Genomic DNA, 26,624 nt, shown 5'->3' on the forward strand with positions numbered 1-26,624 from the left:
TTCTGCTGAGAATCCTCCAAAGACAGCAGTTGACTGGAGAATTGAAAATGGAATTTTATCCCTTTTAACCGGGTATCCCTAAGCATCCCTAATGCATTTTCACCTCCCATCCCCTGCCCCTCCCTCCACTTTATAGGTATTTTCTCGATTCTCTGTACACTCTGCATATGGAAAGTCTTGTTTGTATTGGATTTAGCTACAAAAGGCACAGAGGCGTTCTGGTCTATGTTTGAATGGAAAAACTATTCTTTCTATGCTTGAAATTTTCCTTTTTCTTCTGTTTTTGTTTGTTTTATGAAATACGAAGGTGCTTTCATGGCGAAGTCTGCTACTGTGACGGGGTTGGACTGGGTGGAGAAGCACCATTATTTTCATTCTAACCACATCTTGTGTTGTAGGTGAGACGGATGTCTTGAAGCAAGAGGGGACTGCTCTATTGGAATCATTTGTAGACCCTGTTGTAATCCATCATCCCGAGGGCCACACAGTTCCAAGACTTGGTTAGTAATTCTATTTTGGCCCTTTTTGTATATGAGATTTTGATTGAAAAAGTTTAGGCTTCTGCGAGCTGATCCTACTGAACAGACCTTGAATCCAGCCTCGCCCAATGTGGGGGAAAAAAAAGAAGTATTAGGCTGAACTGATGATCAACTAATCAATGAGATTGTAGCAAAGGACTACAGGGGATGCCCTGCTATAACCGGAGATACGACACATTTCAAAATGGAATTTATTCCAATTTGGATATCTAGAAGAGGCAGTAGATCTAATGCAGTAACCTCAGTTTTGGCACTTTCATTTGTACAGATGAGAAGGCCCAGGAAACCGTGCTCCAATTCATCCGGAAGATTTGGAATATCTCATGGCAGGAAGAGTAGAAGGTCTGCTTAGCTGAGACAGCAGACTTGTTACTTGATTTCTTCTCATTAAATATCATGATAGCCTTTCCTTTTTTCCTGATGATTTCTGGCTGTTAGGAAAAAGACCTCTTGTTATTTGATGTAATCGGATCAAAATAATTCAATCGTATCCCAATATAATGAATGATAAGGCTTTTGTATAAAAGTGTTGGTAACGCATGACCTAACTTTTGGACCAAGTTGAACATATCTCTTAACATTCATGATAATTATATGAATTTATTCATAGAAGTGTCATTGTCTATTACATACAAAAAGTTAAGATAATGTGAAGATTGAGAGATTTACAAATTGAAGTGTTAAATAAAGTTTAATCATATCAACACAAGGAAAGGATATTGCTATGAATACGTTGTACCATTTTTTCCTTTGTCCAAGTTTTGACTCATACGAGGTTTTAGTAACAAAAATTTGAATAAGGTTATTTTGATAGGGAAATTATTTTGTGCTAATTTTCGTTCACTAGAGTTTTTTCTATTAGAGAGAGACTTATATTAACATAAATAATTTATCATATGGTGAAAATATGTAGATGATTATATATAATAATGTAAGGTGATGTTTGTTTTTTGACTGAATAGAAAAAGTTAAAATATTTCATTTTTTCTATTAAGTTAAAAGTAATATGTTGACATCATCCAATATAATTGAATTGAACATATTTTTATTTTTTCCATTTAGTCAAATATTTTGGCTTTTAGCTTTTACTGTTTAGCAAAAAAAAAAACAAACACCACCTACATCTCTTTCCGACTATTTATACAAAAGGAAACATAATATTAGGAGGAAGCTTTCCATCAATAGACTGGCGGGGAATTGTTGCAACCTGCAAGAGACTGCCCTCAAGTTTTCCAGACGTGTTTGAGAGCCATCATGTATTCTTCAAATTACTAAAAAATGTTGTTAGGACAATAACATGGGAATATGATCGAGGCTCACTCCTGCCAAAGATGTGTTGGAACCTTGGAAATGGGGAGAGAGGCATCTTTCTTCAGCCTCCAGCTGACATATTCATGTGTAGTGATGCCAAGCTTGGAGGGACCGCTTCACCTCTGTTGTGATCCATCACCTCAAGGGACACAGGTACCAAGATTTAGGGTGTCTGTGGGGGAATATTTTCAAAATCCGTTCTTATTTTTTGAGAGTAATATTTAAAAACAATTTTTTTTCCTAAAGTTGTAATGCATCAGCTTGAGGGAGCCAGGGTACCAAGATTTAATTGATTGGCTCACGTTCTAGTGTTCTACATCTGATTGGACAAGTAAATAAAAAAGGTTCAGCATATCATACAACCAAATGCAAATCGTATGAGAATTTTGAATGAAAATTGTGCTTTTAGTTTGTAAAAAGGATATTGAATAGTCCCTATAATTAAGATCAGAAGTAGATGTAACACTCGTGGACTTGAAAAATGGCACCTCCCGAATGGTGGTTACTCACTGGGGCCCAAACACATAATGCTATAATAATTCAAAAGTGCCACGAAAAGGCAACTGCGGGATCTTCAGCACCAGCGCAGGCGGACACGCTTCTGCTGAGAATATCCTCCCAAGATACAACAGTTGACTGGAGGATTGAAAATGGAAAATCAACTTCAAAACAAACCCAGAATTCTCTGCCTTCACGGCTTCAGAACAAGCGCCGAAATCCTCAAGAAACTGGTGGGAAAATGGCCGGAAACAGTGCTGGGAAATTTGGATCTCGTCTTCCTCGATGCCCCTTTTCCAGCCCAAGGAAAATCTGACGTCGAAGGCCTCTTTGATCCTCCCTATTATGAATGGTTCCAATCCAACCAGGTCAAATATTTTCTCGGAGAATCTGATTTTTTGTCTTACTGGTTCGCGATTGATTATTATTTGTCTGAAGCCAAGTTGTTTGGTTATAGGATTTCACGGAATATATAAATTTTGAAGAATGCCTTGCCTACATAGAAGATTACATGCTAAAGCATGGGCCCTTCCATGGTCTACTTGGTTTCTCCCAGGTGGGGGTTCTACAAATTTCTGACTGATATCTTCCTGAAATTATCACTGATGTTTTTCACTTCTTTCATTTTGAGGAGTTTAGGGTGCAATTTTGGCAGCTGCTTTGCCAGGGATGCAAGCACAGGTACACTAGATCTATATTTTGATTAAGAAAATGTCCAAGAAAAGAAGTCATCTTCAATTTGTATTATTTTCTTGGCCCTTAACTTTCTGGAAAACCAAACGGAATATTGACATGGGAAGACATTGAATTTGAGCACAAAATTCGGGTATGGTGAATTGCAGGGAGTGGCTCTTACAAAGGTCCCAAAGATCAAGTTTCTGATAATAATATCAGGGGCTAAATTTGGAGGATCTAAGTTCGGGTCTCCTAAGTTGGCTGCTAATGCATTTTCACCTCCCATCCCCTGCCCCTCCCTCCACTTTATAGGTATTTTCTCGATTCTCTGTACACTCTGCAGATGGAAAGTCTTGTTTTGTATTGGATTTAGCTACAAAAGGCACAAAGGCGTTCTGGTCTATGTTTGAATGGAAAAACTATTCTTTCTATGCTTGAAATTTTCCTTTTTCTTCTGTTTTTGTTTGTTTTATGAAATACGAAGGTGCTTTCATGGTGAAGTCTGCTACTGTGATGGGGTTGGACTGGGTGGAGAAGCACCATTATTTTCATTCTAACCACATCTTGTGATGTAGGTGAGACGGATTTCATGAAGCAAGAGGGGACTGCTCTATTGGAATCATTTGTAGACCCTGTTGTAATTCATCATCCCCAGGGCCACACAGTTCCAAGACTTGGTTAGTAATTCTATTTTGGCCCTTTTCTGTATATGAGATTTTGATTGGAAAAGTTTAGGCTTCTGCGCGCTGATCCTACTGAACAGCCCTCGAATCCAGCCTTGCCCAGTGTGGAAAAAAAAAAAAAAAGGAAGTATGAGGCTGAACTGATGATCAACTAATCAATGAGATTGTAGCAAGGGACTACAGGGGATGCCCTGCTATAACCGGAGATACGACACATTTTAAAATGGAATTTATTCCAATGCAGTAACCTCAGTTTTGTCACTTTCACTTGTACAGATGAGAAGGCCCAGGAAACCGTGCTCCAATTCATCCAGAAGATTTGGAGTATCTCGTTGCAGGAAGAGTAGAAGGTCTGCTTAGCTGAGACAGCAGACTTGTTACTTGATTTCTTCTCATTAAATACCACGATAGCCTTTCCTTTTTTCCTGATGATTTGTGGCTGTTAGGAAAAAGGCCTCTTGTTATTTGATGTAATCGGATCAAAATAATTTAATCGTGTCCCAATATAATGAATGATAAGGCTTTGTCCAGTATATTAGATGCAATTTATTGTATGAAAGTGTATGGTCACGCATGACCTAACTTTTGGACAAAACTAAACATATTTCATGTATTCTTCAAATTACTAAAAAATATTGATAAGACAATATCATGGGAATATGATTGAGGCTCACTCCCCGAAATGGGGAGTGAAGCATCTTTCTTCAGCCTCCAACTGACACATTCATATGTAGTGATGCCAAGGCTGGAGGGGCCGCTTCACCTCTTATTAGGAAGTGTCCCAAATTCCTAATTAGTATAGATTCCTTTTTTGTAAAGAATATTATATAGAATATTTCTAGGTTGATACATTATTGTAGTATTAGATTTCCTTATAGAATAAGGAAGGTTGTTGGAAATATCTCTATAAATATTCTAGGTCATGAGGGAAAAAAGTTATGAGATGGAGATGGGCCTATAGATACTATACGAGGTGGATAGAGATGTGAGGAAGAACGGGAGGTACCTGGTGGAGCGAGAGGGCTCGTAGTAAGGTATGGATACAAGGAGTGGGGAAACATGGGATGTTTCGGGAACCCAATAGTTGTATCTGGTTTTATCCTCTGTAATATTCTCTATTGTATAGTGGAATTATTCTCTCTCATCCGTGGACGTAGGCATGGTTAGCCGAACCACGTTAAAACCTCGTGTACCGTATGTGTGATTGTTTTATCTTTGTGTTCTTGAACTAACATTGTTGGCATCAAAGCTTTCGTTGGCACAACAATTGGTATCAGAGCTTGGGTTGAAGATTTCTGGAAGAGTAAAAGATCACAAAACACACAAGATGAAAACAAAAGGAATTTTCACTGAAGGTGGAGTCGATTGCTCTTTCGTGGTGATATGATACAAAAAGGTTTGTGTCATGGAGAGATTGAAGATTAACTTCATGTAATTTGGTCCAAGGTGGAGATTGTTAGGAAGTGTCCCAAATTCCTAATTAGTATAGATTCCTTTTTTGTAAAGAATATTATATAGAATATTTCTAGGTTGATACATTATTGTAATATTAGATTTCCTTATAGAATAAGGAAGGTTGTTGGAAATATCTCTATAAATATTCTAGGTCATGAGGGGAAAAAGTTATGAGATGGAGATGGGCCTATAGATACTATACGAGGTGGATAGAGATGTGAGGAAGAACGGGAGGTACCTGGTGGAGCGAGAGGGCTCGTAGTAAGGTATGGATACAAGGAGTGGGGAAACATGGGATGTTTCGGGAACCCAATAGTTGTATCTGGTTTTATCCTCTATAATATTCTCTATTGTATAGTGGAATTATTCTCTTTCATCCGTGGACGTAGGCATGGTTGGCCGAACCACGTTAAAACCTCGTGTACCGTATGTGTGATTGTTTTATCTTTGTGTTCTTGAACTAACATTGTTGGCATCAAAGCTTTCGTTGGCACAACACCTCTGTTGTGATCCATCACCTCAAGGGACACAGGTACCAAGATTTAGGGTGTCTGTGGGGGATATTTTCAAAATCTGTTCTTATTTTTTGAGAATAATTTTTAAAAACATTTTTTTTTCTTCCGTAATGCATCACCTCGAGGGAGCCAGGGTACCAAGATTTAATTGATTGGCTCACATTCTACATGTGGTTGGACAAGTAAACAAAAAAGGTCCAGCATATCATACAACCAAATGCAAATCATATAAGAATTTTGAATTAAAATTGTGGTTTTAGTCCCTATTTTAGTAACTGCTGTTATAAATAAAATCCATAAATCACCATCTAGATTATTCAAGACCATGACACATTAAGTCAATCTTAAAACAAAGTCCATCACGTGATGTGTGAAGTGCATAAAAAATATTAGTGTTGGTGGGTAAGTGGCGCATCAATGTATCAAGGTCATCAAATCCGATATCAAATTCAGGAATAGTAGAGGAACCATTACCAAGCCCCAGCGGTCAAACGCCAGCCTCTTTCAGCGAATCGGAGGTGGGAGATCTAAAAATAGCAGACCCGCTCGTGTACGGACGCAGCGCCCTTTCAGGCATTCCCCCATTTTTTTTCTTTTAAAATCATTTTTCTCTTATATATATTTAGGGCAAACCAGCCGGAAAACAAACGCGTCACCACACGCGCGGCCAGGACCGTACTCTTCATTCGTTGTTTCATCCGGCTTTGGAGATGGAGCAGCCCAACGGCGAGCATACGGAGCAGCTATCTCAATCGCAGCCGCAGTCTCAATCTCAACCGCATTCGCATTCGCAGTCGCCGGATATAGATCAGAACGTCAAAGATGGGGCTCAGGCATCGAATAGGGAGGTGGGATCAGAGACGCATAAGGCGGCGCCTGTGACGCAGAAGTCAGTGCGTTGGAGTTCGGACCTGGTGACGGAGTATCCTTCTCCGAAAATGTCGTCTTCTGATGGATCCAATCCCTATGTGGATCGTTCTTCCGTGGCCTCGAATTCACCGCAATTCAATTTCAAGAGTAAGTTCTCTTGCTCTCTATATATTATCTCTAAGCTCTTTCAATATTGGCATAATTGAGATTCGAAACGTTCATTGCAAAAAAAGTAAGATTCGGGACCTTGTCTCTCTTGCTTGGCGTATACATTATGAAACAAATACGAAAAATTGACTTCTGGAACGCTTCTCTTTATGTGTGTGTTATGAGATAATTCTTTTAAACAAGTGCGAGATTCAGATTTAGAACTCTCTGTTACGATTTATTGTTGAGATTATTTATGGATTTGGTAGAGATTTATTAAAGGCTTTAGTTGCAGAAAAGGTACTGAGCAATTGTGTTGTCCTCTCTTTTTTCTTCCAATCAGATACGATGAACTCGGTTAGGGATGTGCTAGGGAGGTGGGGAAGGAAGGTGGGAGAAGCCTCTAAAAAGGCAGAGGATCTGGCTGGGAACACTTGGCAGCATTGTGAGTTTTCTTTATTTTTATTTTTGCTTGATTTCTTTTCTTGTTTTGTTTTCATAGATGTATGGACTTAGTTCTATGTCGTGGCATGTATGCATTTTAGATTAGTAGTCAAGTTTGGTGGGATATCGAGTAGAACAACGATTGCAAGGACTGATTTTTGTGTTAATTGATTTATATTCATTCTATGTTGTGGCATGTATGCATTTTAGATTTGTAGTCAAATTTGGTGGAATATTAAGAAGAACAATAATTACATGGACAGATTTTTGTGTTAATTCAGATTTATAATCTTCCTGGAACTGTGATGTTTATTTTGATATATAGAATACCAACAAAATTAAGGGCAGCTTTATAGGACGGGAACAAATTGTTATGTTTTATAGTATAGAATGTTGAATGCTTAAGGTATAAAATGTTCAACTTATGATCATGTCTGAAATAAGGATAGTAAAATGGATGAGTGGCAATACAAGGAAAGCTAGACGGCAAGAAGATAGAGGTGGCACAACTAAGAATAAGATCAGGAAAAGCAGATTCAGATGGTCCAACCAGGTTCAATGGAGACCTTTGAATATAGCAGTATGGTTGAGTGACTTGATTCATCTTGAAGATGCTAGCACAAAAGTGGGTCAGTGAACAATGGTGGTTGGTAGAGACAATTAGAAATGAGATTATTGCCAATGATTAATAGTAGAAAATATATTGTAATTGAGCTGGATGACACACATCAATTTCAAGCTATTGGGATGAAGGCTTTATTGAATTGACTATGACTTTGACTCGTATCTTTTCAACCATTATTCTCATATGTCTTGATCCGACTTGAAATCCTCTTTTCAGGTCTCTCTCAGTCTTATTGTACATTCTCTTAAATTGCTTTTGAGAATGTGGAGAATATTTATTGGAAACTCTTTTCCCCATAGTGAACCTCCTTTCTTGTGTTGACCATTTCCAATCTTGTGGGAAACCTTTTCAAAATTTTCAGGAAGATCAATGTCCGAGTTAATTATTCTAAAATAAAAAAGAATGTGACATCTTGAAGTTTGTTTTCCATTTATTAGAACTTCTCTATCATTTTGATAGAGTTCTAAATGATTGTTCGTGTAACAGTGAAGCGAGTCATCAATTCTATGATATATCACTGTCTTTCAACATGGTTTTCCATTGAGATTTTCAGTAATCAATCAATATGTTAATACCGCCATTTCATATCTCTAGTATCTCCCTGTCAATATACATAATATGTTAATATATATTTTTTTTTATAGATAAACAACAAAATATATTAAAAAAGCTAAAAAGCCGCATGTATACAAGGGGTATACGCATAAGCCCAAAACAAGGAACTGAAATAAGAGAGGGGAGAAATCTCGCCCACCCTCAAGTGGCCGCAAGCCACTCCAAAAAGCCTAAGAGAGAATAGGTTTCCTCTCCAATGTACACCCTAACCTAACTTCACAAGTTACATACAAAATAATTTTTGAATTTCTGAATATCTAACGACCCCCCCCCCCCCCCCCCCCCCCCGAGAGCTAACCTATTCATTTCCTTCCAAACCGTCCAAAATATGCACAACGGGATGGAATTCTAGATATTTTTTCTTTTTTTCCCCACAAAAGAACCCCTCCAACTAAGTAACACCTCTTTAACTGACTCTGGGAACACCCACTAAACTCCAAAAATGGCAAGGGCAATCTCCCAAAGAGTTTTAACCACTGTATAATGTAAAAGAATGTGATTCGCATATTCCTCTTCACAGCCACACAAAAAACATTGGTTAGGGAGTTGCCACCCCCTTCTTTGAAGCTTATCCAAGGTGAGGATCTTCCCCCACGAAGCTTCCCAAGCAAAAAAAGACACTTTTGTTGGGACCTTATCCATCCAAATGCGTCTATTCGGGAAGGCACAGGCTGAGGAGCCAATCAACATTTTGTAAGCACCCTTAACCCCAAAAACACCAATGCCTTCCCCTTTCCATCTCACTGAATCCTCCTCAGGAGAAGTCCTGAAGTCCCTCAGCAGATTCAGCATATCTCCTATCTAATCCAGCTCCCAATCATTGAAATTTCTGGCCAAGCTGAGATTCCAACCTCCTTGACCCAGGCTAGAGTCCCACACTTCACTTACTTTGGCATTCCTATGACCCGCCAAGGTAAACAACTGAGGAAAAGTTTGTGATAACGTCTCATTACCACACCACTTATCCGTCCAGAACAAAACTCTAGTCCCCTTCCCTACCTTAAATTCAATGCTCTCCCAGCACCAATTAGCCTCCTTCATGATCTCCTTCCACAATCCCACTCCAAAAGACCCACAAACTTCCTTAGTCCTCCACCCACACCCCTCTTGACCATATTTCACCCCTATCACCGTTTTCCAAAGGTTATACTTCTCATAGGCATATCTCCATACCCATTTGCCCAGCAAGGCTTTGTTCAACAAGTCTATCTTTCGGATGCCTAAACCACCCTCCTCCTTTGGGCTGCTGACCAGCTTCCAGTTAATTAAGTGAGCTTTCCCCTCCAAGCTTCCCCCCCCCCAAAGGAAGTCTCTTTGAATTTTTTCAATCCTTTTTGCAATAGACTTAGGAATGCGAATAAGGGATAGGAGGTAGATGGGTATGCTGGCCAAAGTGCTCTTGATAAGAGTAATTCTTCCCCCCTTCGAGATGTATTGTCTTTTCCATTGTATATCTCTAATATCTCCCTATAGTTTCTTGTTTAGTAGTTTTTACCACTTTTCTCAAGCTATATACTTGTTGCTATGTCAGTTATTTGTCAACATGATGATATCACTGTTTTTTTTCCTTGAATGACCCCTTTTTTCTTTTAAATTAGTGAAAACAAGCCCAAGTTTTGCTGATGCTGCCATGGGGAGAATTGCACAAGGAACGAAGGTTCTAGCAGAAGGTGGTTATGAGAAGATTTTTCGACACACATTTGAGACGGTTCCTGAGGAGCAACTTCAGAATTCATTTGCATGCTACTTATCTACATCAGCTGGGCCAGTCATGGGAATTTTATACGTATCTACTGCAAAGCTTGCATTTTGTAGTGACAATCCTCTTTCATATAAAGCTGGAGACCAGATGGAGTGGAGCTATTATAAGGTAAGTTGAACAGTATCAGTTTTCAAAATTATGAGGGTCTAAAGCAGAAAAATCCTCCTACAACAGGAGAGTGATAGCTGAGAGATGTCTTTCACTCTGACCTATTAGGTGAAGTTTCATTGCAATCTATAGCTTATTATATAGATAATAGATCACTATTTTCCAAGATATTTTGCAATACATTTACTACTCTGTTATTGGAAGTTCATACACATACACTTTTACATGTGTTGTTGGATATACGTACATCCATGTACACACAATCTACCAGGGTTCATACATTCCCTAAGATTAATGTGAAATTCTCTCAGCATCGAAAAAAAGGTTGAATCTTGATGTTTTCACTAAGGTTAGGATGGGTCGATTTCGTGCTCCATGATTTTGTTTCATCTGCTCCATTTTTTCCCCTCATATGTTGGTCCAAGGTGTAGGGTAGACATGGCAAAAAATGGATTTGATATATTGCGTGCAGCCTAGAGTGAGTTTTTTTGGGTGGGAAGCTTCGTGGGGAAAAACTCTTACTTTGGACCAGCTTCAAAAGAGAGGATGGCCTCTAGCGAGTAGATACTATCTTTGCCAAAGGCACGAAGAATCAATAGATCACATTCTTCTCCATTGCACCAAGGCTAGGACTCTTTGGGCATTGCTTTTCTCTCTTTTTTGGGTGCAGTGGGTGGTGCCAGCCACAGCCACAGTTAAGGCGACACTTTTGGGTTGGGACGGGTCTTTTGTGGGAGAAAAGAGAAAGGAAGTTTTGAGAGCAAGCCCATTGTGTCTTTTTTGGATGGTTTGGAAGGCAAGAAACAAAATTGCGTTTGAGGAAGAAGTGTTGTCAATCCAAAGACTTAGGAGTTCTTTTGTATATTTCCTTTGGTCGGAGATGAAATTGTTTATAAAAGATGGTCCTTCGACTTTAGTTGATTTTATTGGTTGGGTGGGAACCCATTGAGGGTGGGGTTTGGGTTGCACCTCCGTTCTTGGCAACCAGCTGGGGAGCGGGGGGGTGTTTCTTCTTTGTATTCTTTAAGCTGCTGTTTTGGCGGTTTTTTCAATACAGTTTTTCTCCTTTACTTATCAAAAAAAAAATAAAAAATGGATTTGATATAGACTGATTCACTTTTTATTTTAGGGTAGATTACCCTTGCCATAGCCATGTTTCCAGAATTGGAAAAGGAAAATATGAAGATATGAACATGAAGATAAGGATGAAGATGATGATGGAGATATAAAGTTGATAAAAGGGATGAAGATGATAGGAAAACTTGAGTAGCTAATTGCAGAGTTTCAAAAACTGAAAGAAAATAAAGAGATGATGAAGAAAGCAACAATGAAGATGATGATGGAGATAAAGTTGATGGGGGTTAGATTAGGGTTTTTTTGGAAGATGATCAATATGTGGAAGAGAAAGGAAGAATTCTATGGCGGTGTGGAAAATTATTGTTTAAGTTGATTTAGATTTAGATTTAATTTGGATTAATCCTAAATGAATAATGTTTATTGTAGGATTATCCTTAGATTAATTTAAATTTTATTAAGATTAACCAAGGATATGGTTGTTTCTTGTTATTTAAGATTATTTGATGACTAAAGAAATCTTCACATTGATGAAATTAAGGTTGTTTTTCAGCTTGTTTAGGGTGATTTAATTTGTAATTATATTAAATTAATTGAAAAACTAATTTGGAGTTAATTGATGGTAATAGGAAAAAGTTCTTAGTGATTGGATGTGACAAGATTGAAAGTATTCATCATAGGGTAAACATTGTTTTTTTATAAAAAAAATTTGGATTAGTGTTTGACATCATTGATCTAATGATATGTTTACTGTAATAGATGGTTATGTTGCATGACTGTAAACCTAAGGCATGTCTATGTAATATTCTAAAAAAGAAGAAAAGTTCATATATGACCTTGAGGGAGGTATGTGTAATTTACTATTTTTTTTTCTATGTAAATTTGCCTGACATCTCCACTACACCCTCCCCCTCCTCCTGCGCTGAGGGAACATGCACACATATAATAGCATGTAATTAAAATAAGTTGTGTATAAGGTTTTTTTTATGGCATGGTTGTTTCAACACTCATCATTGCGATTGTTGCAATATGTGAATTTTAAGTTGTGTAGTCTGACAATGGATGGCCTTAGGCCTTGGGTTGGAAATCACTTGGATGATTAGTAGGGAGCGCATTTTTTGACTAGTACCAAGTCTTTTTGACTTGGACCTAGAATAGCTTGGGCATCAATATTTAACTTGAAAGTCAATTGTCCCTTCATATTCAAGCATGCTGAGCTTGGTCAATTTGATTGAGTTTACAGAGGCTTAGTTCTTAGGACCTATTGGATCAGGTTGGTGGTATGGTTTTGCATGAGAGGCAGGGTTTAGGATAACAGTGATTTGACTTAGCTGTGGCCAATTAGTAGCCAAAGGAGTTCCAAGTCATTCCAATGAAGGGTTGGGCAAATGATGAAAAATGATAAGATTATTAAATATTCTTAGCTCCAATAGAACATACTACATAGATTAGAGAATGGAGTCATGTTAATCATATAGAAGACACTGGAAAATGTGAGCTAGGAAAAATACAGAAACCAATACGGAATGTTAATGTAGGAAATGGGAGAAATTAGATATTTACATTTTTCACCCTAATAAAATTACTGCTAGTAAATATAGATTAATGTTTAAGGATAAATATGTTGTTAAGACAATTTAAATATAAATTTCAGGAGAGATAGCTGGTTAGACCCTTCAGTAAGGAGGAAGTCGCAAGGACTGGATGAATTGTCTGGTGACGAATCCCCAGTGTCAGATGGCTTCCCTCTTGACTTTTTGGCAAGGTTGTTGGGATATCGTTTGATTAGAGGTGATGGAATTTCTGTGTGAGTTTCACCCTTGTTGGACTTTTGAAAGGTGCTTGAATACTACTTTCCTTGCTCTCATTTTGAAAAAAGGTGGAATGGGGTATAAAGACTTAAGGCCAATCAGCTTGATTTGTGGGTTGTACAAGCTGCTAGTTAAGACCTTGGCTAACAGGCTTAGAAAAAAAAAAAATCATTGGCGAGGTGATTTTTCAACTCCCAAAATACTTTTGTGAAGGGGAGACAAAATTTTAGATGTCATTCTCCTTGCCAATGAAGCCATTGACTCAAGAGTAGAAAGCCTGAGGCCAGGGGTTTTCAGTATTGGAGCTAATTGGTCTCAATCAAACATGGGAAGTCAATAAGATTTTGCATTTCTACTCCTTGGTTTTTAGTACTTATCAATGGTTCTTTAGTTTCTTCCATAGCTTGAGAGGCTCAAGGCACAAAGACCTCTTCTCTCCTTGTTCATTTTGGTGATGAAAGTTTGGAGTTGCTTTCTGCAGATGATGGTCAAAGGAGGGCCTATTAAAGGGGTTTAAAGTGAAAGAGCCTAGAGGTGGCCAGGTTGAGATCTAGCACCTTCCTTTTGCCAATTGTACTTTGTTCTTCTGCAAGGGAAATATAAATTATCTTATGTAAGGTGGATTGCTTTATGCTTTGAGGTTATTTTGGCATTAAAAATCAACTTGGAGAAAAATGACATGTCACCCATAGTAAACGTGAAGAATATGGTAACTTTAGCTTGTGAGTTGGATTGCAGCAGGGAAAGTCTCCCTTCACAGTATTTAGTTATGCTAGTGGGCACTCAGTTCACGTCCCAGTCTTGTGGAATTCAGTTGACTTTATCCATGAAAAGATTAGCTTCTTGGAAAATCAAATATCTATCTAAGGGAAGCTACCTTGTTGAAAAGCCCACCATCTAGTCTTCCAATTTATTTATTATTGGATTTTGTAATGCCTAGCAAATTGGGGATCAGGCTTGAAGGATTTCACAGAGATTTTCCTCTGGAGTCCTCTTGAAAAGAAAATTCATCTGGTAAGATAGCGAGTTATCTATTCTTAAAAGGTCATAGGGGGTTTGGGTGTGAGGGGCCTTAGCCCCTCTACAAAACATTATTGGGTAAGTAGCTGTAGAAATTTGCCTCTGAGAGTGACAACTTATGGAGAAAGGTGATAGTGGAGACGTACAAGAAAATGGGAAGGGACTGTTGCTCAGGCAAAGGTAAGGGCACTTATGGCCCAAGCCTTTGGAAAGCCACAAGGAAGGGTAAGGTTGATTTTTTCGCTAGAACAGGATTGTCTACAGGGAATGGCATGAGGGTCAAGTTTTAGTCTGATCCTGGTGCGCCGAGGATCCTAAAAAGCATCATTTTCATGAGCTGTTCAATATAACAATCTAGAAGTATGCTCAGGTCATGTAGATTTTTGGGATGGGAATGGATGGGGTGTGAACTTTGGAATCATAGTTGCAGCTTTTAGATCCTTTATTCGTGTTTAATTATGTGGAGAACAACAATTTAATTTAATGTAGAAAATTGATAGGAAGTGTTTATTTTCTATCAGTTCATGCTAGTTGTCCCTTATCTCTAAGGCCCTCTCCTTTCCTGCTAAGCTGATTTGCAACTTTGGAGTGCCTTCTAAGATGGGTTTCTTTGCTTGAGAAGCAACTTGAAGAAAATCTTACTTTAGACCAGCTTATGAAGAATGGATGGAGCTTGGTTAAAAGGTGCTGTCTGTGTGAAGGCGTATGGAATCTGCAGCCCCCATTCTCACTCACCATAAATGAAACTTTCTTTTGTGGTATCTGGGCTTCTCTCTTTTTGGAGTGTATTTTGTATTTCCCTTTCGGTTAGAGAAATCCTTCTCGTCTGGCACAATTATTTTATTGGAGCCAAACAGAAGGCTGTTTGGAGGTCAATTCCTCTTTGTATTGTTTGGATCACTTGGAAAGAGTGCAGTCTTGCATGAAGCTGAAAGATTTGGTTTTAAAGTCTTTATTTGTGTGGTCAAGTGGGGATTTAGATTCTCATACATTATTTTATTTTATCGATAACTTTTTGGATTTTATAGACAACATGGGAGTTTGCTTAGATATGATGTTTATTAGCATTTTTTGTGATGCTTGTATACATCTTGTGTACTTGGATTGGACCCCCTTTTTTATTAGGCACCTCTTAATATGTATGTTCTATTTTCCCATCGAAAGAAAAAAAAAAGTGATAATTAATGATTTTTTTTCTTTAAGGCAAACATATCATCTCTGAGGTTCATGTCACTTGTCAAAAAAGTTGGGTTTGGTTGGTCCATAAGTTCTAGGTGGCTTTTGCCGGCTTTGAATGTGAACCTGCCTCAAAACCTTTTTATCTTAAACCTCTTCAAAATCAAAATTTTCTTGCTTCTCTGGTAGTTATCTTGATTGAGTGGGTGCAATCCAAAAATCCAGTGCCATGTAAGGATTCCTTCTGTGTTGAAAGAAAATGTTCACAGCAGTGCAGAAAATAAAATGAAGAAGAACAAGAGCGAGAAACTTTAAAATTTCTGTAAGGCTTGACCATGAATCTTATCATAGGTAGAAATGAATAGAGTCTCACCATAAATTGAATACACAATTTCTGCACAGAATTTTTATTTATTGATCTTTTCAGTTGTTTGTGAAAATATTCTAGAATCATTATCATTATCCACCTCATCTATTGCCAGCTTTGAACTTGACACTGATGGTCTCCTTAATCTGTTATGGACAATATTGCTCCCATTGCATACAATTCATTAGTAGCATTTTTCATGCTTCAGGTTAGTGACATTCTATCTGAATTCCGACTCCGGAATAGGATCTAGTATGACCCATAACTAGTCCTTTCTGCAAGTTCCACAACTTATGTTCACCCAATGGGATAGGCCAGGAAATATGTTTATAATGACGTAAGATTGAATGATCCTGAATTCAGTAAGCCTTCTTGTGAATCCTGGTGCAATTCGTAGAAACTTGTGTTGTTCTTTTAAAATAATAATTGTCTTGATTTTATTATTATGTAAACTGTGTGCTCTGGTAGCACCACACTACCACTTATTATTTACAGTCTATACTCCCTGTTTTCTGGACAGCCAAACTCAAAAAAATTTCTTTGTTTAAGATATTGAGACCTATAAACGTTTCTATATAAAATTAAAAATAAAACATGGGTTTATGAACATATTGAGGAAAGTCTTAAAAAAATTGCAAATAGTTGATCTCTCTCTCTCTCTCTCTCACACACACACACACACAGGTATTTGATCATTTTAGCAACTATATGTGCTTTAGCGGCAGTTGTTTTTATCCTCTGTTTCTCTCTCCCTATCCCCCTATCCCCCTCCCTCCCCACACACATGTAGGTATATGTTTGTTTTATCAGCTATATGCACTTTAGTGGTGGTTGTTTTATTAACTGCTGCATGATTGCTAATGTATTGAATTGCATTTTGACAATGTGAGTACTTCTGCCTGTTCTGCATTTTCCAAAATGCTGAAAAAAGAAAATGGGAAAAAAAAAATACTGCATGCCATGTGTGGGACTGAGAAAAATTGTATAGTGGAGTGGAGTCGCGCTCCCTTATAGGCTTTTTGGAGTGCTTAGCCTCCATTTAAGGGTTGGTGTGTTTTTTTGTCTCTTTTTGGTTGTGAGGCCTTTGCCGCTTTGTATACTCCCTGTATGCTATGTGACTTTTTTGCCTTGTGTTAATATATTCTGTGTTTACTTATAAAAAAAAATAAATAAATAAAAATACTGCATGCCATGTGGCAAATGCTAGTTGGATGTAGTGGAATGCATACAGTTCTGTCAGTATTTGCATTTTGATTATACTTTGACTTTTTTTTTTTTTTTTTTACTTTTTTCTGGAAAATACAATATTTTGGAAGTGAAATTTAAAAATTTTTCAATGCATTGCTGTAGCTATGCTTATTTGGTTGATATGTTGTTATAGTCTGTTTCTTTCTTTTTATTTACATTATAAAATTTGATCTTCTTGAGTTCCCTGTAATATTTACTGACAATTTCCTTTCTGCTTCTCATATCATGTAAATAGGTAGTTATCCCATTGCATCAGCTTAAGGCAATTAACCCTTCATCAAGCAGATCCAATCCTGCTGAAAAGTACATACAGGTTATCTCTGTGGACAACCATGAATTTTGGTACATGGGCTTTCTAAACTACAATGGTGCTGTGCAGTGCTTACAGGATGCTCTGCAAACTCACGACATACAGTCTGTGTAGTTGTTGTCTCTTGGGCTTGAACTTTCACCACATTGTGGTATTGAGTTCATGTTACCAACGAGTTTACAAATATGAGCATCTGAAAACTGAGCAGAAAAGAAAAATGCATGTCTCCCTCCTTCAGTTGATATCTCTGGAGATGAAACTAGGTCATATAGTATTTATTTCTGGGATATTTTATAGGGGACTGGTGTATATTTGACTTTCTTTTTTCAGTCCACATGGTTGCAGTTTTGCATTTTGGCAGAATTTATTCAGCTACATGATATAGAATTTCTCACAAATACTAAGTTCTATTTCTTTTAAATTTCACACATTTTCATGTCAAAAAGCCTATTGATATTGTTCTGTTAAGCGACTGATCATTATTATCTTATGCATCATTTGTTGCTCTAGCTTAGAACTGCATATGATAGATGTATTGGAGGTGTAATCCATAGCTTTGTACAACTATGGATGAATTGGTCCTTAATGTTCTTCAGATTTTTCTTGTAATTGTTTTCAATGCTATTCCTGCATTTACAATCAGGGACCGCTCATGTTTGTAGGAAATGGTTCTATTGTAGTCTGTTGACAAGTTGATTTTTCATCTTTACCAAATATTACAACCTCCAATTTGATGGAGGGTAGCTTCTTCTTCTTCTACCGCCAAATTCTTGAATTCTGTTAGTCCTGTTACTGAATCATGCAAATACTGGGTTGTAGCATATGAACAGTTACCATTATATTAATATATCACTCGTCTCATTTATGATCATTATTTCTAATATTTCGTTTCCTGCCAGAGTAGAGCCCTTAGATATTATTTTTTGAAGCTCTTGATATGAGTTCATATAGATTGTTGTAAATAAGAACGCCAGTTGTGTTAAAATACCTGCAGCACTTTATTCAAACTGTTAACATATCACTTGTGTTACTCTATTCCCCAAAGCGATTTATTTTCATTTCTCCATCTGACTCTTTCTTCAAGCCCTTGGTATACAAAAGCATCATCCTATCGTTTGATTATGGGGATCTCAAAATGATGTCATATTTAGAGCCTGCACCAAGTAAAATACCCCAGTTTTTAAAAGAATTCAGATCAGTTAAGGGGAATGTTGTTTTAATAGATTTTCCCAGTGGCTTCAAACTGCATTGCACTGGCCTCTCCAAAATCAGTTCTTTCTTGTCTGTTTTCTGTTATTTTAAAGCAGCCTCAATTTTTGTGCTTGTGGTGCAAAAGGAAAAACCTAGTGTTGCCATGAAACATATGAAAGAGGAGATGGAGGAATCAAAGACAGTTTGGAAAGGGGGAAACTCGATAGCAGTCATCGTTCAATTGGCATTTATTTCATTGACTCCACTGCTTCTCTGACATTATCAGATTTTGCAAACGTAGTTATGATCTGCAAAAGGTTCCAAATCCCTGGGATATCATATTCAGTATTCATTATTAATGGAGTTGGGTCCTTCAAATGTAGATAAGGTACACTTGGTGTCTGGCACGTCAGTAGATAGAAATCAATCCTCTAAACCTTTCCCACACCATTCCACATCCTTATGACCGCAACAAGAACAAAAAAGATGTATATATGTATATATATCAGGGCATAATTATAATCCGATTGGGTTTGTTGCCCAGTTGGTGCACATCAGTAGGAGCCCAAAACTTCACTTCTGAAAATAGCTTGAAACCAACACAACATCAACATCAATTTCTACCCATCTAATCAAAGAAGCTGACCCAGAGAATTGTATTATGCTGCTCAAAAGGAAACTCTGGAACGAAAATAATCCAACAGAAAATACAATTTTAACTCTCGGTTTCTGCGACGTAGTAGAATTTTTTCGTAAGGGGAAAAAATGCCAGACATGCAAGCAACCCTGAGGATTATATAAGGAGTAGTTTTGCTCAGTTTCAACACATAGATATGTTTGATGCACCATCCAAGACCATTTGGTGCTTTTCTGTTTCTGTCCACACTTAACATTTTAGTCATTCATTTTGGTTTTTCTTTTTGTGGGGCATTAAATGAAGATAAAAAGCACTGTTTTTGCATTATATTTGCGGGTACTCTTCCATAAAAATACAGTAAAACATCATGCGGGGAAGCACTAGTCTCGGTATCTCTTTCTTAGTATATGATGATTGTGTTTGCTTAAAATGTTGTTCTTCCGCAATTTCTCAGTATGATTTATGACCTAGTGGTCATCTCAGACTCCCAGTTTCTAAAAATGATTTGCAACCTATATAGCTAGTTTTAGGTGTATTTTCTCTCTATTGCAATGCAACTTTTTATATGAGAACGACCCCTAACCTTTCTTGGTCCACAGATATCCATGAATTCTGCACTTTTGAGGAAGTAATTGAGGCAGAGAAACAGCTGAATTACTGTTTAGTACTGGTGAAAATAACAGCTATTACACTGTAAAACACTAAAACCAATTATTCCTCTGGCCATCAAGTAGTCTTGCCGTAGGGATTTAACAGGTGTGTGGTAATGGTATATGCTCTTGTCAATTGTTCAGGTCTACTCGTGAGCCTGGACCTGATGCGTTGACAGAATTGTTACTATCTCTACCCTCAGCAAATTGGTTTAGTCCCCCACAGCATTCAAGGCCCTTTTGATAAACCTGTGTTGCTAAATTTGTCTTTCTGGTGGGCTTTACAAAGAGAAGTTTTACTTGGGTCATGTCCATATATGGCATTTCATCTGCCTAGGATGATTGATTCATAAGATGAAACCAAAGAATGCCGGTGCCAAGAGACCATATATTCTTTGCCATTTTCACACTGGCCATGGGTGATGGCCAGCTGAAATGGACTCTTCCACACCTAGTTGACTATGCTTTTTGAGAGTTTTGAGACAAAAAAAAAACTGATAAAGAAAGTCTGTAGCTAACCGATGGAACATTAGGGGTGGGACTTTGATGGGAGCTTGGAAAAAAATTAACGAATTACTAGATGCTCTCCTTGGATGTCAACGGTGTGCACCATGCCTTTATGAGCTAATCACTGACTGACACAAAAGCAAGTGGCCACCAGAGAAAAGAGTTGTGGTCACCACTCACCACCATGTAATTGGATTACACTCCCCCTCCCCCACAGCCTGCTCTTTTGGACCAGAGAGAGGCAGGTGGGGCTATCAAATTTCCGAAAAGAAATGGTGGATTACAAGTTATGAATGTGGGAAAAAACACATTGGTTTGAAAGATGTTGGAGATGTACCAGTTGGCCACAGGAAATGGTCATAAAAATAGTAAAACCGCATATTTTCAGTAACAAAAATGTGAACATTTCTCGCAGACAAGGAAACGAATCACTGCATATTTTGCCAAATAGTTGTGGAGTTTGGAAGTTAGGAGCAGGTTTTATTCATGGGCTGTGGGGGGAGGTGGGCCATTGTGAAGTGAGATCAATGTCAAGCCCAGACATGATGGACCTCCATGGTTGTGATGGGGTCTGTTGGGACTTGGTTGCAACACTATATAGAGGGTGTGGGGCAAGTGTGATGTTTGTGTTGGCATTTGCGTGATCGTGATTCTGATAATTAAGTGAAATTACACTAATCCCTGCAGATTGATGCTTGATCTTGACCTTATATACAAGGTCATAATGAATTTAGCAAGCAGACTTTGAACTGTGAAGAACGCATGCTTCCATGCCCCACTCCCATATCTTTCATTTGCACGCCTGAACGTCGTGTCTTGAGATTACGCTTTTGTAATCACGTCTTAAAGTGAAATTAAAGCTATGCAATAATGTTTTCATAGTCAACAAATTATATATAGGCCTATAATAGACAAACATACATCTATATCTGTACTGTGTACACACAGGAGCTCTTTTGAAAATTCCATGGTGGTTAACCTTTAGGTTCAGGGTTTTCTTGGTCGGTCCACCGGAATGACACCAACCAATACAAGGCTCGATGCTTACAAATTTTATGGAGAATATTTAATTTTATCAAGTGAATTGGGTCAAACTTGATAGTCTTAGCCTAACATTAAGACGAAATTTATTCCTCGCGTATTTAAAAGACCGGAATGGGGGCTTTGTTATGCAAAACTTTGATTATGTTTGGATCAATTTTTGTTCAAAAGCTCTTTTTTCTTATATAAAAATTCAATTTATTGACTTTTAGAGCTTTGACTCTAATTTTTAGGTAAACCAAAAATAAGAAACCATCCCAAACGAGATCTTTAAATTCCACGAAAAACTAATGGTATTAACAGCTGGAACATGCATGCATTGCCACTTAGAACTTAGAAAATATTAGAATTGGATTTTCGCTTTTACCAAAAATTCAATATTCTTGTCCACAAAAGTTGATCAAATATATTCATGGACAATACAATGAGATGGGGAAGATCAAAATTCAGGATTTTGTTGGAGTTGGAATTTTGTAGACGGGGCCAACATGGGACCCTTGAAACCTGGCAGACATGTGTCTTGAGAAGTGTGTCGCAAATATGTAAAAATGAAGAGAGAGAGAGAGAGAGAGAGAGTTGATGATCAACAAAGCAGTAAACTGCAACCCTTGGCAGCATGATGGTGCAATGTTACAAAATGAAAGAGGAATTGAGAGCTGCCCAAATAATAATTAAATAGAGCCTTTTTTTACCCAGGTGATGAGAGGATGGAAGCAGCTGAGTACAATTTCAGAGTGGGGAAAAATGTCATACGACTGACTTATCATGATGGTGCAGGGGAGGGATGGGGTGGGTTAGGTTTTCAATTGCACGCAAGAATTTGTGAATAGTCATTGAGAAGGGAATATCTTCCGTTTAGATGCAAGCTGGATGGTAGTGGAGGAAGCATTTGACAATGTCAGCCCAAATATAGCAGTCACTGATTTCTTAGCTTTAGGCTTTATCAACCCCCAAAAGAACACCCCTGAATCCCATTCAACTCTTTCATCTCCTCCTCTCCCTCCTCCCACATGCACCATCATCATCGCCTCAAATGGGTATAGATTCATTTTTAAGATTGAAGAAAAAGAGATGATGAATATAGGGAGTTTTAGAGATAAAAGGAAGACACCTTTTATCCTTACAAGTATTGTCAACCCAAGCAGTGGTGGTGGGGGAGGAATTGTCAGGCACTCTACCCCTCAACCATCTCTCTAATCTAATCTCTAGTACACCCACAACTGTTTCAAAATCAACCATATCCCATCCACAGTGGTCCTCATTATGTCTTTGATTATCCCCTTCTTCTCTGCAATCCTAATATAATTTTCAATTTTTTATATTTACTTTTTCTCATTAAGGGTTTGAAAAAATAGGATAGAAAGAGGGAATGGAGTGGATTAAAGGGAGTGATTTTATAATGGGTGTAAAATCCAAGCATGAGAAAATGATAAGAAAAACAAAGGAATAGGGGAAGCATATAACAAGCAAAAGAAAACAAAGGAGATGGGTATGTTGGTGGGATGATGGTGGTGGGAGAGGCAAAGCTGGGGGCCACTGTTGAGAGGGGGAGAGAGAGAGAGAGAGAGAGGGAGAGAGAAAGGCTGCCAAAGAATTAGAAATGGAAATCACGGTCGTCCCACTCTTTTATCGTCCTGTCACCATCCACTTCCCTTTTCCCCGCAATACTCTCTCTCCCTCAATTCCCCACTTCTCCCTCATTTCCATATAAATCTCAGAACAGTGAAAGCTCAACGGAACGGACATGACCCATTGCTCAATTCTCAGCCTCAGCCTCAGGCATGCACAAACGGAACGGAGAGGTGATGATGGAGGTGGGTGGTGTGCTGTATAGGGAAGTAGCCGTGGAAGAGGAAGCGTGTGACAGGATGAAACAAACAGTGATTTGCTTTCAAGAGTGGTTTCCCGCCAGCTGACGGGAAGGGGAAAGAGAGAGAGAGACAAACACCATGTACTCTTATTGTCAGCACGTCCCGTCAGTCCTCCACCCCTTCCGCTTGGCTGTTTTTAGGGATCACATGACCTCCTTCCCTTCTCCCCCCATGTCTCTCTATCCAATTCCCCCTTTTATTTTTATTTTTATTTTTCCTTTAAATATTTTATATATTTTTGTTTTACATAAGATATCCACTACTCCTGTAATTTTTATTTTTTTTATTTTTATTCCCGTGATTTATTATGTACACGACTCATTCATATTTTATCAAAACTTAGACATTTTGTTAAATATATAATGCAGATAATATACAAATTATACAAAAAATAAAATAAAAAAATTAAAATCAATAAAATAGTTTTATATGTGACTTAAACTCATTTAATTTATTTTAATTATTTTTTATAAAGATTAAAAAAACAAAAATTAATAAAACCTTTTTTAACATATTATCATTTAAAAAAAAAAGGACAAGAAAAATAATAATAAAATTAATTAATTAATTATTATTTCATATATTTATTTATTTTGTATTTTTATGATAAAATCAAATATAAGAAAATATTTTTTTAAAGATATTTTTTATTTTTTATTTTTAAAAAAATTAAAATAAAATAAAAATAAAATTTGATTTAATTATGTATACGAGGAGGATGGGATAGAACAATGTATTCCCCGATCTAAAAAATAAATAAATTAAAGAAGAAAAAGGGAAAAGCGTTTTGTCGGGTGAGATTGGGAGAGCGGGCACCCCGCACCGCCCGTGAAAAGAAGATGCTAATATGCCAATAAGCGTGCGCTTAGAGGATTAAGACGGTGTCAAATCTCATATCCTTCTTCAGATTAATGAATAAACCTCCGCATGTTATTTTTCTTATAAAATAATAATAATGAACTGACAATTGACAGTTAAAGAAGTGACTGAAATTTTCTCTCAATGTCTGATTATTTGGTAAGAAGTGACTTAAAGGCCATCCAACGGCCAGGGTTGTAAGGAGAGGCATTTTGAGTCACCTCAGTTTACATGTCAATCTATTTTGTTTAACATTGTAGTAAGGCAACACGTGAGGCCCCCACAGTGGGGCATGTCGTCACTTCCCCTAATATTACCATCATTTCATCCTCCATTTTCTGATTTTGATGTGATTAGATTTTTAGATTGACACCTCTTCCCCCCTGCTGGACAAATTTTCCACGCTTCTAATTATTTTGCATCTTTTTCTGCTCCAATTTCTGATTTTCATGCCCAACAAATTCAATTCACATTTTTCTTTTTTTTCCACTACTCCAACAAAACCTTTTCTGGAAAAAGGTCACGCTTTTGACTTGAAAGATATTTGACTCACAACCCTTCTCCTCTATTCAATTATTATTATTTTATTTTTAGTTTGATTGAATTAACCAACTTTTAATTTCTTTTCCTTTTTTATTTTTGTCTTCCACCCTGCGCTAAAGTCCATCACATTTTCAGATTTAAGTAGACTTGTTTATAAAATGAAGGATATTTTCTCGTTCAAACAATTCGTTAAGTTGAGTTTTAATGATATAGCCGGACGGAAGTGCCACCATGGCCTCTTCTCTCTTCTTTGTGAATGCTGAGGTGGCATTGTAGAGGGATTGCAGTGGCGGTGGCGGTGGCGGTGGGAGGTGGTGTGATGTTGTTGCCTGAGGTGCAGACGTAGTGGGAATAATGGAGGAGCAGCGATGGCCGAGCAGTGGTGGTGGTGGGTGGAGTGGGGGGCAATCATCCATGGATTTGTTAGGTTGGAGGTGACGGGTACGTGATAGTAACTGGAGGAGATTAATGGGGTTGGTGGGTAATGGTGCTGGTGGATATGGCTGAAGCGATAATGGTGTTGGGGGTGGCCAGGACAGTGGGTGCATGCTGGACGACGACCAGGTGGCGCTCCCGGCGGTCGCTGTGGTAGCGATTGAAGCTGCCCCGCCACCCCTGCGGTGGTGTGAACAGCGGTGGAATTGATGCCATAGGCCCAACTCAGTGGGCCTAATACATTTCCATTCTTTATGGTATCCTTCGATACATACGATGTTGTTATAGATATGTTTTTTTTTCTTTTTTTTTTAAGGATTCCGATTAGAATGTTTTTAATTGTAATATTTTTTGGTTAGCAACGTTTTTTATTCTCAGTTTTTTTAATATGAATTAAAAAATGAAAAATAAAAATGAAAAAGAAAAAGCTTTGAAGAGGTTTTTGACGTAGTTCAGAAACTTTCATGGGATAAGTGTTTTGAAACAAGTTGGACCCAAAAATTAAGATTAGATTCATATAAGTTCACTATTTAAGCCCAAGACTTAGAGAAAGTGTGAAAATTGAAAAAAAATGATAAAATTTTTTATCTTTTCAAAAATGATTTTTATTGACTATGAAAAAAAAATAAAAAAACATTAATTTAAATTTTATTCATTTTTTAAACCTCAATAAAATTTAATTTAATTTAGTAATATGAAAAAAAATAAACCCTTTTAAAAAAAATTATTATTATTATTATTTAAAAATCAATAATCTTGAAATATATATATTTTTTAAATTATATATAAAAAATAATTAAAAATATATTTTTTAAATGATATATTTTTTAAAAATAATAATTTTTTTAAATAATTATTAAAAAAATTTTAAATAAAAAGTGATAAAAAATTCTTAAAATAATTATAAAAGGTATATTAATCTCTTTATATTTTATATCATTTTCATTAATTATGTAACTCGGATGAAATCTTAATTTTTGTCCTAACAATTGTCACTTGGAATGATTCTTTACATTACATCGAGCAAGAATTGTGACTAGACTTATCTTCATTACACCGACTTAATCATTTTAAGTGACTGACATTACATTCATTTCATGATATGACCACATATTGAGGATGCTCGATTCGACAGCCATTTACAGTGGGAGGTGACTTACAAATACCCATTTATAATTAATTTAATTAACTTTTTTTTAAAAAAATTATGACAAAACTTTTAAATATTCATAGACATTTAACTTTAATCGCTATCCTTATAAATTGTAATTAAGTCCCAGACTTCACGTACAGGTCGATGTCAAGAGTGGCCACTGGGAATACGACTTTATTTCCATAATTTCAATTTTTTGAAGTTTGGAATATTTATTTTAAATTTTATAATATTTTTGTGTGAATTATTGAAAAAAAGAGTGGAAAAGTGGAGTAAAATGGAATATATATAAGAAAACAGAAAAATGATGAGCCGAAGAAGGGTGTTGATTGGGAGCGCGTGGTTTGGACGCAAGGGAAAATCGGTGGGGGATGAATCCCAGTCTATCGATATATTTGATCTCTTTATGGAGAGGGGCAATGTTAAATGCATGTTGACGCCCAAAGGGCGTCACTCATGTCGGAGATGAGCGCACGTAAGGCAGC

General features: G+C 37.3%; 2 protein-coding genes and 1 long non-coding RNA gene across 3 annotated transcripts; all 3 read left to right on the forward strand.

Annotated features, from left to right (window-relative positions):
• LOC104878166 (uncharacterized) lies at positions 1 to 1,065 on the forward strand. The gene is made up of 3 exons (XR_785074.3): positions 1 to 136; positions 399 to 500; positions 808 to 1,065. It is a non-coding gene; the product is annotated as an uncharacterized LOC104878166 (long non-coding RNA).
• Positions 1,066 to 2,394: 1,329 nt separating this feature from the next.
• On the forward strand, positions 2,395 to 4,251 carry LOC100241561 (uncharacterized). Its single transcript, XM_059738552.1, has 6 exons — positions 2,395 to 2,716; positions 2,806 to 2,904; positions 2,988 to 3,029; positions 3,191 to 3,335; positions 3,599 to 3,700; positions 3,983 to 4,251. The coding sequence occupies exons 1-6, from the start codon at positions 2,501 to 2,503 to the stop codon at positions 4,051 to 4,053; spliced, it is 675 nt and encodes a 224-aa protein (XP_059594535.1). The 5' UTR covers positions 2,395 to 2,500; the 3' UTR covers positions 4,054 to 4,251.
• A 1,811-nt stretch (positions 4,252 to 6,062) lies between these two features.
• Positions 6,063 to 17,762, forward strand: LOC100258780 (GLABRA2 expression modulator). The gene is made up of 5 exons (XM_059738551.1): positions 6,063 to 6,194; positions 6,303 to 6,693; positions 7,037 to 7,138; positions 9,976 to 10,247; positions 17,179 to 17,762. The coding sequence occupies exons 2-5, from the start codon at positions 6,387 to 6,389 to the stop codon at positions 17,365 to 17,367; spliced, it is 870 nt and encodes a 289-aa protein (XP_059594534.1). The 5' UTR covers positions 6,063 to 6,194; positions 6,303 to 6,386; the 3' UTR covers positions 17,368 to 17,762.
• The last annotated feature ends 8,862 nt before the right edge of the window (positions 17,763 to 26,624 follow it).

This window comes from Vitis vinifera, chromosome 7, assembly GCF_030704535.1.
Source record: "Vitis vinifera cultivar Pinot Noir 40024 chromosome 7, ASM3070453v1".
Taxonomy (NCBI): Eukaryota; Viridiplantae; Streptophyta; class Magnoliopsida; order Vitales; family Vitaceae; genus Vitis; species Vitis vinifera.

Excerpts from the sequence above, each read along its gene's own strand:
- LOC100241561 (XM_059738552.1), top strand. The coding sequence starts at position 2,501 with ATGGAAAATCAACTTCAAAACAAACCCAGAATTCTCTGCCTTCACGGC. Across the intron at positions 2,905-2,987 it reads GTCTACTTGGTTTCTCCCAG|GGTGCAATTTTGGCAGCTGC; the intron begins GTGGGGGTTCTA and ends TGAGGAGTTTAG. Across the intron at positions 3,336-3,598 it reads CCCCTCCCTCCACTTTATAG|GTGAGACGGATTTCATGAAG; the intron begins GTATTTTCTCGA and ends CTTGTGATGTAG.
- LOC100258780 (XM_059738551.1), top strand. The coding sequence starts at position 6,387 with ATGGAGCAGCCCAACGGCGAGCATACGGAGCAGCTATCTCAATCGCAG. Across the intron at positions 7,139-9,975 it reads TGGGAACACTTGGCAGCATT|TGAAAACAAGCCCAAGTTTT; the intron begins GTGAGTTTTCTT and ends CTTTTAAATTAG. Across the intron at positions 10,248-17,178 it reads TGGAGTGGAGCTATTATAAG|GTAGTTATCCCATTGCATCA; the intron begins GTAAGTTGAACA and ends TCATGTAAATAG.